General features: G+C 41.6%; 1 protein-coding gene and 1 long non-coding RNA gene across 3 annotated transcripts in view; one reads left to right on the top strand and one right to left on the bottom strand.

Moving 5' to 3' along the window:
- The window catches only part of hmcn1 (hemicentin 1), a 110,701-nt gene that overhangs the window by 25,311 nt on the left and 69,727 nt on the right, over positions 1–15,663 (bottom strand). For both annotated transcript variants that reach the window (XM_069194069.1, XM_069194070.1), the window contains exons 36-62: positions 15,183–15,306; positions 14,520–14,621; positions 13,910–14,086; positions 13,486–13,637; positions 13,268–13,391; positions 12,479–12,654; positions 11,890–11,986; positions 9,381–9,503; positions 8,412–8,573; positions 7,685–7,966; positions 7,178–7,345; positions 6,810–6,923; positions 6,524–6,610; positions 5,906–6,097; positions 5,159–5,332; positions 4,866–4,979; positions 4,517–4,662; positions 3,989–4,139; positions 3,544–3,738; positions 3,344–3,457; positions 2,815–3,002; positions 2,501–2,597; positions 2,160–2,321; positions 1,179–1,292; positions 558–760; positions 374–455; positions 63–194 (exon numbers count right to left, since the gene is read on the bottom strand). In XM_069194069.1, the coding sequence (XP_069050170.1) occupies positions 63–194; positions 374–455; positions 558–760; positions 1,179–1,292; positions 2,160–2,321; positions 2,501–2,597; positions 2,815–3,002; positions 3,344–3,457; positions 3,544–3,738; positions 3,989–4,139; positions 4,517–4,662; positions 4,866–4,979; positions 5,159–5,332; positions 5,906–6,097; positions 6,524–6,610; positions 6,810–6,923; positions 7,178–7,345; positions 7,685–7,966; positions 8,412–8,573; positions 9,381–9,503; positions 11,890–11,986; positions 12,479–12,654; positions 13,268–13,391; positions 13,486–13,637; positions 13,910–14,086; positions 14,520–14,621; positions 15,183–15,306 (3,952 nt within the window). The remainder of the gene's footprint in view (positions 1–62; positions 195–373; positions 456–557; positions 761–1,178; positions 1,293–2,159; positions 2,322–2,500; positions 2,598–2,814; positions 3,003–3,343; positions 3,458–3,543; positions 3,739–3,988; positions 4,140–4,516; positions 4,663–4,865; positions 4,980–5,158; positions 5,333–5,905; positions 6,098–6,523; positions 6,611–6,809; positions 6,924–7,177; positions 7,346–7,684; positions 7,967–8,411; positions 8,574–9,380; positions 9,504–11,889; positions 11,987–12,478; positions 12,655–13,267; positions 13,392–13,485; positions 13,638–13,909; positions 14,087–14,519; positions 14,622–15,182; positions 15,307–15,663) is intronic.
- On the top strand, positions 1,831–7,714 carry LOC138241177 (uncharacterized). Its single transcript, XR_011190380.1, has 4 exons — positions 1,831–1,919; positions 3,240–3,599; positions 5,948–6,950; positions 7,634–7,714. It is a non-coding gene; the product is annotated as an uncharacterized lncRNA (long non-coding RNA).

Raw genomic sequence — 15,663 nt, 5'->3', positions numbered from 1 at the left:
GACCATATATAGTGCTTTGTTTGCTTTATCCAGTTTTCACAAACTAATTGAACGTTGCTCACCAATAGGCCGGCCATTCTTCAGCCATGTGACACTGGGAGGAGGGATCCCTGTGGCATCACAGGCAAAGGTCACTGGGTTACTGATTGTCTCCAAATGTCTTTCCTCTTTTGGGCCGTCGATGCTGGGAGGAACTGAGACAAAACAAAATCAGAATGTCCCGTTGGAACATCCGTTTTAATAGTCTTTTATTCTCCACAACACATCTCGCATGACAGTGTCCATTCACAGCAGTTCCATTTTCTGACAGCATAGGCAAAAACTTTTCAACGTCGCAGTGCCATTTTGTAATATTCAGTCACCAATTTCTTACCATAAACATTGAGATGGAAGTTCTTGTCCACTTGTCCGGCGATATTGGTGGCTTTACAGACATACTGGCCTGTGTCAGACACCTGAGAGTGAAATATATCATTATTCGAAAGTGAGGACCGGGCTCTCACAGTCGTAACTGACAAATTCGCAGTCCATACATTTATCAGGTTTTCAAGCCCTACCTCGGCCTCTCTAATCTCTAACGTCTGTCCATCCGTGTGTAGTTTAACATTGGTTGATTCGGTGATGGCCCTGCCATTTTTATACCAGGTGATGACAGGTGGAGGCACAGCGTTTGACTCACATTCTAGAGTCACCGAGTTACCCACTCGCACACTCACGACTACAGGGGACTCTCCACTGTGGTCTCTTATACTGGGAGGAACTGGAACATGAAGAAAAGATTTTTTCATATATTCATAGTAAAAAATGAGGTTTTTAAGTAGAACTTAGTTACAATCATCAACCCATCTATACAGTCATCTTCATGCAAAATGATATATGATCACAACTCAAAATGTAAGATTCTTGAGTCAGTGAAGGAATATTTTCCTTTATCACAAAACAACCTTAAATGTCTGAAATGCCACACATTACATGCACAAATATGAGCCAGGCAAACATACAGTAAATGATACAATACTGTGAAATTAAAACTACTGTGAGGATTTCAAACTTTTTCAGAGTAACACACTCATCTCTTCATGTAGTCAAGGTCCAGCTTCTCCAACTGCAAAACAGAATTGCTCTCAGCACCAGAGGTTTATCAGCAAGAGGAAGATGTTTAATGAAAAAATACCAACCAAAGACCGTGAGAAAGATCAGCTTCTCGCTTTGCCCACCCTTGTTCATGGCCACACAGCTGTATCTTCCACCATCAGACAACTTTGCTCGGAGAATTTGCAGAGTTCGCCCACCTGTAAAAAACACGAATCTCTAGTAAACAAACTGGACTGCTAACTTAAATGGGCCATCTTGCTTTACAGCTAGCATGAATGGTGTGAAATTTCAACTAATAACTGAAATTACACCAGTAAGGACACGAGAAAGTATTATTTGTTATCTGAGTTACAGGATGAATGCTTCAAATGTAATTCCAATTATTATAGTCTTTTTTTGGTTGGCCTGATAGAATTATAAAGAACTCCAGCATGCTTTTAAATGGAAATCTAAAAAAAATTACAGACTCCCACAACACTCCTAAAAGACCCTACTACCAAACAGACCCACTCACCTCAATAAACAGGCATCCATTACCAACGTATATTATATTTCACGTTTCCCTTAATAACAATATTTGAATACCTAATTGAAACATTTGAGTTATTATTTTAAAACACCAGTGTTTATAAATGGATGGATAGACCAGCTCCCCTCCAGTCCACAAGAGGGCACACAAGGGGAAACAAGCTGGTGACCATCAGGCGATTGGCTTCCAGGCTTTAAATCCGGCCTTGCCTCTGGATGGGGTTTTGACTGTTAAACCAAAATGAGGTGAAGTGGCTGCAACCAACAAACAAACCAACTAAACTGCTTACAAAAAGGTAAGAATGATATTAACTTCAAACTTACAGTATATGGGACAAGGCCCATCACAGGGATATAAAGTAGGTCTACAGCAGTTTGGGTCTGAATTATTGCATTTGAACCCATGATTTAAATTAAAGATATACCTGAGTGAATGGAAAAGTAGTAACATTTCCTTTAGGAGGATGGATATTTTAGTAATATGGCACATATAACACAGCTTCCCCAGTGAAAGTGACAGTGAGACCTACACTCACCGGGCATTATGAGAGCATTGGTGTTGGCCTGGATTGGCCTTCTGTCCTTCAGCCAGCTGAGAGAGGGCGGCGGAAAGCCTGTGGCCTCACAGCTCAAAGAGATGAAGTTGTTCACCACCACAGTCACCTCTTCTGGGTTAACTCCCACAATGGACGGAGGCACTGTAAGTCACAACCCATCATATCCATTAACCATCCACCTGAAAACTACCCTTTTATACATCATTCTAATTGTCTATTGACTTATTATAATAATCGAATATTGACTTTGACTTTGATTTTAAAATCAACCTTAAAAATAGCTACACGTTATCCCATACAGTAATGAAGTCCTTACTTACCATGTACATTCAGGTTGAAATATTTCTCTGCACTCCCGGCTACATTTTCTGCCACACAGACATATCGGCCAGTGTCTGTCACTTGAGCATTCACCACCTAACAGAGAATACCAAATTTAACAACAGCTAGAATCAGGACATTGTACGGTCATCTGAAACAACAGAAATCTAAATGAAAAGTTTTCTTGTTAAAAACACCTAGATGACAGTGAACACATTTTTAAATGGGACAAAGACGTATTACAATATGTGTAGCCTTGCTCAATGCCTGCAGCATTTCATGTGTATTAATTGTGGTAAAGGCGTTTCCTCACCTGCAGGGCTCTGCCATTTGACAGCAGTTTGTATGGACTGCCTTCAGTCAGGGGCTGGCTGTCCTTCAGCCAGGATATTTTTGGAGGGGGACTTCCGTCAACCAGACACTCAATCATCGTGGTGTGGTTAACAAGGACTGTGATCTCACTCACCAAGTCCTCTTCAGCACCTCTAATGGAGGGTGGAACTGTGAAACCAAACAGAACAACTAACTTTTTCCTATATAATTGCCCAATAGACTGAAGAAACTGGTCAAATGGGCAGGATTTCATTACAAAAACAACAAATTTAATAAGAAATAACCTCTACTTGGATAAATAGTTATGGAATTCCTGAGAGTCTAGGATTTACTAAATTACTTATTTTTAATTTGCAATTTTAAATATGTCTAGTTTTGTAAAGAGCTGTCTTGGTTATTTTCCAGAAACTTCTAAATGACCAAGATTGTCCTAAAAATCGACTGTGGTACTACGATGACTACTGATACTGGTCCCAGCTCTGCAAAGCCATGTCCCCAGTTTTACTCACGGAGGACCCTGATGTCATATTGAATGAAATCTTCTCCAGCTTCATTCGCAGCCACACAGGTATATCTCCCAGCATCCCCCGCCTGCACCCTGGAGATCTGCAGCACTCTCCCCCCTGGCGAGAGAAAGATCAGCCATTTCAGAGAGAGAAACTGCTTCTGCTTCCTCCATTCATCGGGTTTAAGCACCACTGGGTCTTACCAGGCAGTATCAGCACTTTGTCACTGGAGGTTAAAAGCTTGCCATCTTTGTACCAGGTAAGAGTGGGTGGTGGTATAGCATTGGTCTCACAATACAGGGAGATGGGGTTGTTAAGAACCACATCTTTGGTATCACTGCTGCTGTTTGAAGAATCCCTGTCATTCATTCTCGTAGGCTTCTGGAAACTAGGAGGAACTACAGAATAAAGAAGACAGAACCCAGATGTCAACAGAGTTTGGGATAATGGTCCTTTTTCCACATAATAGATTTGTGTAAAGAGAAACAAATCTTGAAACCGTAGAAGTCCACACAGTCTTCTTTTTCGTCTGATCTAGCCCCTCAAAAACACTACCGCAGAAGGCCCATAGGGGGAACTCACGCACCAGAAATGAAAGGCACGGCCGAAGAAATCCGAACGAGCAGCGACTATAAGAAAATATTTTACCTTGTATGTTTACATCAAAGTCCTTTTCATCCTCCCCGGCAATGTTGGAGGCCACACATGTGTAGCGGCCTGTATCTGACACCTGAGCTCTCTTGATCTGGACTATACGGCCATTAGTGGTGATAGTCACATGCCCATCTGCATGTAGGAGCTGTGGAAATAAATGGAATAGTGTAAGTTGTTACAGTTTGGTACCGATTTAGACGTTTTAAAACTTGTTATTCAAAAGCTGCAAAGCCTTGTAGACTCTTATTTGATGGAGAAATTCTGAGCACTGCATTCATCCGTCCACCGACCCATTTATCTCTTGAATGTAAAATAACAGTTTAAAAGGTGATTTATTATATTCGTTTATACAGTCAGGCATTTTTATTGAATCAAAATGCCTCGCCCAGGATGCAGAGCCACACCTTTCCAGTCCAGAGCCCTGACCACCACTTATTTTCAAAACCCAAGAGGCAAACTGACTGTTGGCAGATCCCAGATCCCTCTCATGATTCTCCAGAATGTGCACATACAGTACTGTACCTGGCCATCTTTATACCAGCGCAGGCTGGGAGTAGGGATGGCCTGAGCTTCACATTCAAGAGTCAGGCTGTTGTTGACCCTAATCTTCACCTCCTTCGGGGAGACACCTTCTCCAGGAACATCTTCTTTATTGATCACAGGAGGGACTGCAGGAGAACACTTCCAGTCAAACTTTATACTGCACACCAGGTTCATAGGTATAATACATAGAAGTCACCAGAGATGCATAAAGGTTATTTGATGTCGACTTTGAAAAAAAATCAGTTGTAAAGAATATGCAATTGACCAGAAAGAGCCTCTCGACATGAGGCTACTTATTTAGCAGTAAAGCAGAAGGCAGAGTACTCACTGTAAACTTTGACCTCGTAGTTTTTCAGGGTCTCTCCAGCTTCGTTGGTAGCAACGCAGGTATACCTGCCTGCATCTTCCTCCTTGGCATTTAGAATCTGTAGCGTGCGCCCACCTGGGATTATTATAAAATCACAGCAGATTACCTTTAGGGCTAAAAGATTATCTCATAAGGAACACTGAGCACAGCAAGCGACCAGCAGGCTTTTATTTTATCAGGGGAGCAGCGTCTGTTAAGCCTGCTGCACCTTCAGCGATAAGATGCATTGATAACGCAGTAAGGGGCTTCCTGACCTGGCAGAACACGGACGGTACTGCTGGATTCAAATGGGATGCCGTCCTTGAGCCAAGTGATGGTGGCAGGAGGGAAGGACTGCACCTCGCAGACCAGGGAGGTGGGGCTGTTTAAGGTCACAGTTACATCATCCGCTGTGCCTTCCTCATCTACCCCCACTATTGTAGGGGAAACTGATAAGACAAACACATTAGTTGAGTTTTTTAAGTGCACCTACCTTACCAGCAGACAGTCTATAGTGCTGATAACTAACACAGCAAATATCCAAGAGGCACCACCTCTTCATAAAGGCTTGACTTGCTTCTTTTGTTTTGGTAGAACATTTCAAACGAGCCCAAGAAGCTTTCAGAAAGAGCTTACTTTCAAATCATTTTATTTTCTACTCTTTTACCACATTTACATAGAAAACTATTATTAATATGCAAAAGAAACACAATTATAATTCAAGTATTAGTATAACACAACGGTTCAGCTGTGGAACCAGGTAGAAGCCAGGAACCAGGAGAAGAAGGCTCACCCAAAGAAGGCTCCTCAGCTGAAACATTGTGTTTCTTTTCTTCTCTTTTCAACATGGAATAGACTTCTACTTGTTCCTTTGCAGCCTACGCATGCTGACACAGCTACCTACTTGAATTATTACTAATATGCCCCTCGCTCACCCAAAAAAATCTTTACACTGTCTTTACATAGTGTAACCGGAGCAAGGTTTATTAGGTTTATAAACAGTTTTTATGTATGACTAGTACCCAGCACATTGAGGTTGAAGTGCTTGCTCCTGTCCCCTGCAGTGCTTGATGCCAGGCAGGTGTATCTTCCAGTGTCGGACACCTGGGCTCCAGAGATCTGCAGGAAGCGACCGTAGGAGAGGATCTGGTGTTTCTCATCCTCAGACAGGGGCTGTCCGTCTTTCAGCCAGCTGATCCTGGGAACGGGATTACCTGCCAGACGATAAGCTACTGTGTTATGCACTCTTTGTATCTTGACAGGATGCAGTCGCAAGTTGCTTTGGATAATTGTGTCCGCCAAATGAAGAAATGTAAATGTAATACGTACAGCATTCACACAATGATGCATTCAGAAGAGGGAAAGACGAATGAAATCCAATGTAAAGTGCAGATTGAAATGAAAGAAAGTATACTAACCCGAAAAAAAAATAATTTAAAGGGAAGCCTTTGTTTTGGTTTCTCCAAAGTTTATACATGCAAAAATGAAGGATTTTAATCAAGTGACACTAGTTTCCACATGCGAGCAAAATAGAAAAATATGTGAATTCAATAACGATTAATAAAAACTCCAAATTCACTCACATCATATGTACGCAAGTTTCTGCTGTCCATGTACAAGAAGCTTATTGAATCACAAACCTGTGACCTCGCATGTCAGCGTCACACTGTGCTTTTCTTTCACTTTTACATCTTCCACTGTCCCCTCATTGGCAATGCTCGGGGGCACTGGAAAAGAGCAGGGAAAAAATGGAAACTTCATTAAATGCATTAAACTCCAGCTAATTTTTTAAAAAGTCAGAATTACCATATAGCACCATGACAACAACTTTGAGATGCTACAGGTCCTTCACAGATCTCTCTCTGTAGCAGCTGTGGCTGACAGTTATAAGAGTGTTTCTTCAATGGAATTGGATCAATCAGTTACCTAGGATGTCCAGGTCAAAGTTTTTCCTCTCTTCTCCAGCAGCATTGGACACGACACAGGTATATCTCCCAGCATCCTCCACTGTTGAGCGCAGAAGCCGAAGAGTCCGACCACCTGAACACAAGCACATCGTTCCACACGGTAACCAAGCACATTTATCTTAGCTGCACAGGATTGAAATGTCTTTGTCTTGGATTTTTCACAGAGATGTTGAAATTTAGGCTGTCCGAAATGGGTTTTATTTTTATTGATGTACTATTAGGTTCAGTTTGCACCATTTTTAAATTGACATCCCTTTTGTTGAACAGAGATGATAATGAGGGAACATGCATTTTCACTGTTTCCTATGCCTGCTGCAAAGTACTTACCAGAAAGGACCCTGACAGAGTTTGACAAGCTGATGGGAAGCCCATCTTTGAGCCAGGTGATTGCTGGGAGAGGAATCCCTGAGGCTTCACAAGTCAAAGCCACTGGGTTCTTTACCACCACGCTGACATTCTCAGGAGTCCCAGAGTAGCCACTGATACTGGGAGGAACTAACAGAGCACAAAGGGGGAAAAAAAGTCTGATGTTAATTCAACGTACAGTATGACGTTCATTCTACAGACATACATTTGCATTTTTCTTTTTCCCCAACACTGATTCTTTGGAAGTAAAAACCTGTTGTTTAAGGATAGAACAAGAAAAAAAAATCAATTTAGCATCACAGGAAGAAAACTAAAAGTTCAAACAAAAAACACAACATTACCGGCCTTATTAATTTTAAAAAAATGTTTGCGTGTTTAAATTGTACTTAAGAGGTTTGCCTGTTTTTTTTTTTGCAGGTAATAGGCTGTTACTGTTCTAAATATTGAGTATTTTCCTGTGAAACTTACCATGCACATTGACATCATACTTGCTGTCTGCCTGACCTGCCACGTTTACAGCCACACACATGTAGCGCCCAGTGTCGGACACCTTGGAGTTCTTGATCTGCAGCAGCCTTCCTTCATTCAACACCTGCACCCCCCTGCCATTCACCAGCGGGTGCCCATCTTTCAGCCACGTGAGGGCTGGGCGTGGGACGCCCTCAGCTTCACACTGCAGGGTGACATCGGTACCACGCGTCACCGTCACCTCTCTTGGGATCTTCCCACTGTTCGAGATGGTAGGCCGCACTGAATTGAGAAAACAGAAAGCGAGTCATCGACCGCATCCTTCTTCTACACTAATGTTCACCCAAGACAAAAAAGACCAATTACGGATCCTCTGTTTTTCCTGCTCCTGTGGTGTCAAAGACCTGTAGCGGCCAATTTCCACTTGGAATGATGTCCCCTCAAACATTGTGTAATATCTCTGGAAGTTTATATAGTAGAAATCCGGTTTATGACTTAAATTCAAGCTAACAGGGAAAAGCAAATATTCCCCCAAGACCTCAAAAATACCACAATGTACAGTAGTATATTTCACTTTAAATATGTTATGGATCAGAACAAATAAATATTCTTTCCTTTCTGCATATTAATTTAATTGAGTCAATTGATCTGGGACTGCAAGGAAGAAACCTCCTTTTTTCCAGTATCCTGCATTACATATCTCTATATACATAGTGGTCTTCAGTACCGTAAACTTGCACAGTGTATTCCTTCATGGCCTTCCCTGCCACGCTCGATGCCAAACAGGAGTAAGAGGCAGTGTCGGACTTGTTAACACTGGAGATCTGGAGCTGCCTGCCTCCGGACAGCACTCGTACTCGGCCTCGTGGGTCCACATTTAAGGCTTCACCTGTACACAGTCACAGCCATGGAAAGCCCGTCAGTGAGTGGCTAATACAGCAGGAAAGGCTCATTATAAATGATGTTTAAAAAAGAACAGGTACCTCCATGCCCTTCACAGTAATCTGAAAAAGCCTTACCACTCCCAGTTCTTTCAAATACTTTTATTAAGCTTTTGATGGTTGGTTAACTACCACCTATTTGAGATATATTTTCTAGAAACTCTGCCTCTACAATCTTTGGTGCTTTCATCAGATTTTGTGTCCACATCAAGGTGGAATTTAAAAGGCTGGTTCACACAGGTCATATGATTCAGATGCTATAAACAAACCAACTAAAGTACAAATTCTACATGTGAGGGCCTTGATGCCCAGAATTTGAGATCTGGCATCTAGTTAGTGAATCATTCATACATTTCCTATTAATGTTTTAGTTTGCTCTTTCTTGATTGTGCAGTGTCACATAATGTCAGGACCATAGACTTTCGGATAAAATAGTAATATAGGGGAGAGTGAGAGAGTATAAAGAATACGCTCTTGCTTGAATCCTATTGGTTTTGGCAGTACCACCCCTGCCATCTCTTTCACTTCTTTCTCATGAAAAGAAGAGTTTCTGTCATTGTAATAATAAGGAAAGGATAGGGAATTCCAGACCGTGAATTGAGATTCTTTGTCTTTTCTGTGCCTGTTTGTCCAAAACATGCATCTGCAGCCGTACAATAAATGTGCACCCATCACACTGAACGCAGGAAGATTTGTTGCCTCTGTGTGAGTTGTTTGCATGGGTTTAATGGTGCTGTCTGTGCTGTATTACTTACCATTCTTTGTCCAGGTGAGGTTGGGTGGTGGGATACCACTGGACTCACAAACTAAAGTGATGAGGCTTCCTTCAATCACAGTGAGTGGGGACACTTCGTCAGAGCCTCGGATACTGGGAGGCACTGAGAACAGAAGGATACAGAAGCTTTGCTCATATTTATTCATTCTACAGATTCTTATTTTATAAGCACACAGCTTGTATGGGCATGAGAGAGGAAAACAATTCATACCTGAAATTAATGCTTGTTTTTTTTATATTATTGCAAGTATCCTAATTTCTTTTTCACCTCAAGATCCAAATAAAAACAATGGGGAGAGTCACAACGCTCTACTGATACAAAGCCAACAGGACTTTGCATTTAGACGTCAATCCTATCGTTTTCCATTCAGTGAATCCCAAGACTGCAGAATGCCAATATAAACACAGCTCAAGAATAGGAACAGCTTGGAACCATTCTAAAACAGTCACAGCACGCTGACAGAAAGACCAGTCCGATTGCACATGTCCAAATGTATATTTTATAGTTTTAGCTAGAAATATGTTTGCAATCGTTCCATTTTTCCACATGCACAGTGAGAGTGCAGATTTGTGGCATCACCATGCCTGTAAAAGTCTCCAGCATAAAATAGCCCACATGCTTCAAAGCCACAAAAAAGCGCTTTTAAAATCTCACTGATTTTCCCTTCAAAGTGCTAGAGAAAGCGCTTTTTCTCTCTCTCTGTCTCTGAGAGCAAAAACCCACCCCCAGCTACCCCCAGTGAAAGACCATTCATTCTAGCTTGACTTGCATTGACTGGGCTTGCCAAACACCTGAACCGAGGGGCTGGGCTTCGGGAACAGTCAGGGAGAATAATGAATGAGCTGCTGATGGACAGACAAGGAGCTGGGTTGAACAGCAGAGGAAGAGTGAAATTAGATACTGGTACCAGCAATCCCTCAAGACAGATCTCTGTTTGAAGAGAAAAATGAACCTTATCCTGCTACTCCTGATGTATACAGGAGACTGCCATGTTTGCCATCCCTCCTGACATCTGGACTCTGGTAGATAACTACAGCAGATCTACTTGTGCTGGCACTATATCACCCTGCAACTCACAAATGGCGTCCAACTGGAGCTCAGCAGGTGTGAGCCTGGTCAGTAGCTGGAAGGGAGACCTCATGGGAAAGCTAATGCTGCTGCTGGAAGAGGTATTAGGGGACCAGTAGGGGGCGCTCACCCTGTGGTCTGTGTGGCTCCTAATGCTCCCAGCATAGTGATGGGGACAAAAAGGTCCCATCGTTCAAGATGAGACATAAAACCAAGGTCCTGACTCTCCATGGTCCTTAAAAATCCCAAGGCGTTTCCGAAAAGAGTAGGGGTGTAACCCTATTGTCATGGCCAAATTTCTGATTGGCGTTTCTCAATCATGGACTCCTATTGATCCCCATCTATGAATTAGAATTATTGGTCTGCTGTCCTCCCCATTGATAGCTGGTGTATGGTGAGCCTACTGGTGCACTTTGGCTGCCATCACATCATCCAGGTGGGGGTGGAGAGTCCCCAGTGCCTGTACAGTGCTTTGAGTGGAGTGTCCAGAAAGCACTGTATACGTGTAAGGAATTAATTATTATTATAACTCAGTTATTTTAAAAAATGTATTTTAACTATAGTTGATCAAGATACAGGATGTAATAACCATGAAGCAATATAGTAACACCAATTACAGCATGTTATATTCAATTCGCCTGTATGTTCCCTAAGCTTGAGTTTTTTCATTCAAGTAATGCACACACTGGAGAGTTTTAAGAAATATACAATCAAAATAAACTACTGATCTGCTGTTTCCTAATTAGTTCCAGCAGATAGGTATAAAACTGGAGACAGCATGACCTCACTGAGTAATATCTAAGAATCCCTGCCAATGAAACCCCCCAGTGATGATTAGAAAATGAACACTCAACCATAACTGCTCTAAAACTGACTGAAATGATCTCACAAAATGGCTATGACACAGCAATGGGGTGACATCATTCAGACGATGCACTGCAGATGCTGGGGAACTTCATCGTCCACCCCCTCTAAGAACATCTGCATCCAGTAAAGGGTCTTTGTGTTTCAGGTCAATGTCTCAATTCTACTTGCTTACTGAAGCATGTCTTGTGGTATTGCCATAAAAAAATAATATTATTCTGCTTACAGGTAGATTAAGGTTAGAGTACACATGCTACACCAGAGAGACCCAAGTCAGTTAAATGGAAACTTTCTTCTTGCTCACTGAGAAATAATCTGTTGTCTGAAAACATGTTTGAACATTAAAGAAAAACATTAAAGTCCTCAAGTTAAAAGAACACGTTTATAATTTGTAAAAATATATTTTTTAAAAAAATCATGGTAAATTGTTGTTTTTTCTATAAATTTAGATTTTTTTTTCTTCAGGAGTGTGAAACCGTTTGCAGACATTGTCAATTCTTTGTTGGGGTTTGGTCTTTGACAGGATATAAACAACAATGAAATGATAAAAACCTACCCAAGACATTTAGGTTATAGTTCTTCTCTGTTTTACCAGCAATATTTGTGGCTTCACAAGTATATCTGCCCGTATCTTGTACTTGAACACGATCAATCTAAAATGTGAAAAAAACAAACAAATTAAAGCTGAATTGATTAGTTAGTAAGGGCAGGTCCATCTTGCCGAAATGCTGGACTGAGAAATGGCTTAAACACAATGACCTCCATTAAGATGCTTTTCAGATTTGTTAACGGCATTTGTTCAGTGTGCAGAGGCTCTAAGTTCTATAATACTGGACAATACAATATCAATACTGAAAGCTACTGAAAAGAAAACTGTTCCATTGAATCAAGCTGTGCGACTTGAAACTTCAGTGTATCAAAACTGGAAGTAAGAGTTTTCTTTTTTTCGAACCAGTAGCAACAGCAAAGATGGACTTTTTACTGTAAAATGAAATATGTTTTAGAGTCTGCTCATTATGTCAAATTTCACGGTTTGTAACATTAGCACCACACGGGAGAAAGATACTTCAAAAAGACTGCAGATTTGCTGCCTTTATAATACACCCTCCCAGAGGAGACGTGACACAGGTTTAATCACGTTTTACCTTCAGGGTACTTCCATCTTCTGACACACTGAGACCAGGCTTCTTGAAAAGCGGTCTGCCATCCTTGTACCAGACAAGGGTCGGTGGAGGTATAGCATTGCTATGGCACTGCAGCACGGCCGACTGGCCCAGGAGGAAGGATGTGTTCAGCTCCTCTCCCATGATGTTTGGTGGCACTGCCATGAAAGCAAATCATAGGCTTTGTAGTCCTTCACACGACAACAGGTTCACAAGCCTGGATACTAAGTTTTGTTTTGTAGCATTAAATTACCTATCCATAAACAAGCCTTATTGCTGTATCCCTCAGTGAATGCAATCAGGGTGAAACACTGCTCAAAAGCACTACAACTCGGACTTCACTGGGGACTCTAACCCAGTTTTCTCTGGGCAGTGGCCTAGAGTAATAATCACTACTCACCACTCAAATTCTGGAATGTCAATGTTGTCAAAAGAAGGACAGTGCAGAAGAGGGTATTTCTTATATTCAGGAAGTTGTCAAAGAATAATAACAATTACAGCAACAAATATGGTTTTGTTTCTGAGGGCACTGTCCCTTTGCTCTCTTTAAAGGCATGAATTGTTTCAGTTTCTCAAAATGTTGACCAAACCACGCACTGGGCAATGCATTATATGAATATATATATATAAATATGTTAATTAATTACATATAAAATGACACAGTTAACCTTCTTAACATTTGATTAACAGCTATCTTTTCTATGTCCATCAGAATTAGACACAAAACAAAAGCCTCAGTGCTGATGTCCTTTTTTATGCAGATGTCCTCACCGTAGACTTGCAGATCAATCTCTCTCTGCTCCTCTCCAGCTGCATTCACGGCCACACAGGTGTACCTCCCAGCGTCGCTGACCTGAGCACTTGAAATGGCCAGTGAGCGCCCTCCTGACAGCACCTGTGGAAAGAGGTGCACGAAAACAAAACTCAGCCTCCCGCTGAAGACAAACTAAACCAGCCGGGGAACGGAGCTGAGAAAGCTGCTTTCTTACTTGAACTCCGTCAGAGAAACTGGCAACAGGACTGCCGTTTTTTAGCCAGGTCAGACTGGGCGCTGGGATGCCTCTGGCCTCACACTCCAGCCTCACAGGACTGTTCACCACCACTGTGACCACGTCACTGCTGCCAGAAATGGAGGGGGGAACTGCATGGACATAGACAAGCATCAGACAGTGTCACTGTAAATGAGTCTTCTAAATGGCTAGCAGGTCATCATAGCATCATAGCATAGGTTTCCATCAACAATTTTTTAAAACACATGCATATACAAGCAGAAGCAATCTTCATTTGAACTTTTCATTGACTGTTGTTGGAAAAGTTTTTAACACAGTACTGTACATTTAAGCTGTCTTGAGAAACACATGTGATTCCAAACACGAGATGAAAGCAAATGACCGTCTCCGTTTCTTTACTCACCGTACACCAGCAGTCTATAGAAGAGCTCTGCGGTCCCAGCTACACTGATGGCAGCGCATTTATAGAGCCCCATATCTGAGACCTGGGCGTTGTCAATCTGCAAAATCTCACCACGGTTCAATATTGTCACTCCAGCAGCACCTGAGAGGGGCTGGCCATCCTTGTACCAGGTGATAGCTGACAATCAAAATAGCCCAAATTAAAACCCTTAGCCCTATGGCAAATCATGTCTTTTAGAGGCAGGTGTGACTACATAGCTGAGTCAAAATTAGAGAACCAAAAGAGGTTGCGGGCAGGTACAGATGAACATTTTTCTTTTTCATTAAAGGACATTTGGTTTTTTATTCTCCTTTGGAATCTGAACATTTTTTTTACACAATGCATTTAATTTTCCTCCTAGAAAACAAAAATCCTCTTGTACTATATCTACAAATCTATGATGTTTATGTGACTGCTGTAGAAAATCAACCGATTGTGACCATCTTCATTCTGAAAGAGATCTACTTGATAACCTAACTGTGCAAAGTAAATAGAGCAAACTTTCAATAGGTCTGTTTGAAAAATGACATCCATTTTTAAAATTAAAAAACAAAAAACAGAAGCAAATTACCGGGGAGAGGGTTTCCAGATGCCTTACACTCCAGTTGGATGGGATTGTTAATGATGACAGTATCATTCAGAGTCTCTCCTTCATTCTCTACACTGGGAGGTTCTGAGGAGATGAAGAAAAAAGGCACTCAATTAAAAGTCCTCAATTGTATTTTATTCTGTAAGGTCAAACACTTTCACCAAAGATTTAATGACTTTTAATGTCTTAGTGGGAGAGGGTGGTAGGTGCAGGCAAGGTGGAGATTCTTGTCTGAACTGTGTCTCCCAGAAGGCAGTGGGGAATGACCTGCCATCCTCAGTCACCTGGCCAGAGAGAGGGCGTGATAGAAGCATCCAAACGACTGAGCGAAAACTCAGAACTTTGTGAGTGTTGAAAGTTCCAGAGAACAAAACAGTGTTTGGAGTAGATAAGTTTACCCAGCTACTAGAATGAAAAAGTCTAGTGAGAAGCTCATAAGGAGCTTAAACTTTTGCATTGCAGTGCTGGCGTATTTCCTTTACACTGCAAACAAACGACCAGTTTCTCTTCACCTTTTGGCTGTTTGTTTAAGATATCCACTTCGGGGTGTCACAATCATTAGAGAACAACAATTACTGTACCGATTGTTCTCAAGTTCTTGTTTCATGAGGTTCAAAAGTGTGGCTGTGAAGGAATAGTTCATACCATGTACACTAAGGCGTATGTGGTGCTGTGCCTCCCCAGCAGCATTTGTGGCAACACAGGTGTATCTTCCTGCATCTTCTAACAAAGCCTTCACTATCTGCAGGACTCTGCCGGCTGACTCCAGCTGCAGACACAAGCAGACGCAACATGAGCACAGTACTGCCACAGATTCCTGGCTGTGACGAGAGGCCAAACAAAGAGGAAAAAATAAAAATATTCTCATCGATTTCTATGAATGAAAACAGGAATCAATTCACAAAGTGGGAAAAATGTGATATTGGAGAGGGAGGCAGAGAAACAAACAACTAAAGTAGAATGGATAAGAAATTGTATACTGTATAAAGTGATGTGCAGAACTAATTGCTCAAAAGCTGAAAGAGAACTGAAGAGGTTACAGTGTAACTTCTGCACCATCTGTTCATTTAATTTGGGGTGCAAAAGGTTGGTCACATCTTATTAAATCAATCAGTAAAACGTTTTA

The sequence above is a fragment of the Lepisosteus oculatus genome, chromosome 9 (genome assembly GCF_040954835.1).
Source record: "Lepisosteus oculatus isolate fLepOcu1 chromosome 9, fLepOcu1.hap2, whole genome shotgun sequence".
Taxonomy (NCBI): Eukaryota; Metazoa; Chordata; class Actinopteri; order Semionotiformes; family Lepisosteidae; genus Lepisosteus; species Lepisosteus oculatus.
This window is presented reverse-complemented; position numbering and strand designations above follow the sequence as displayed.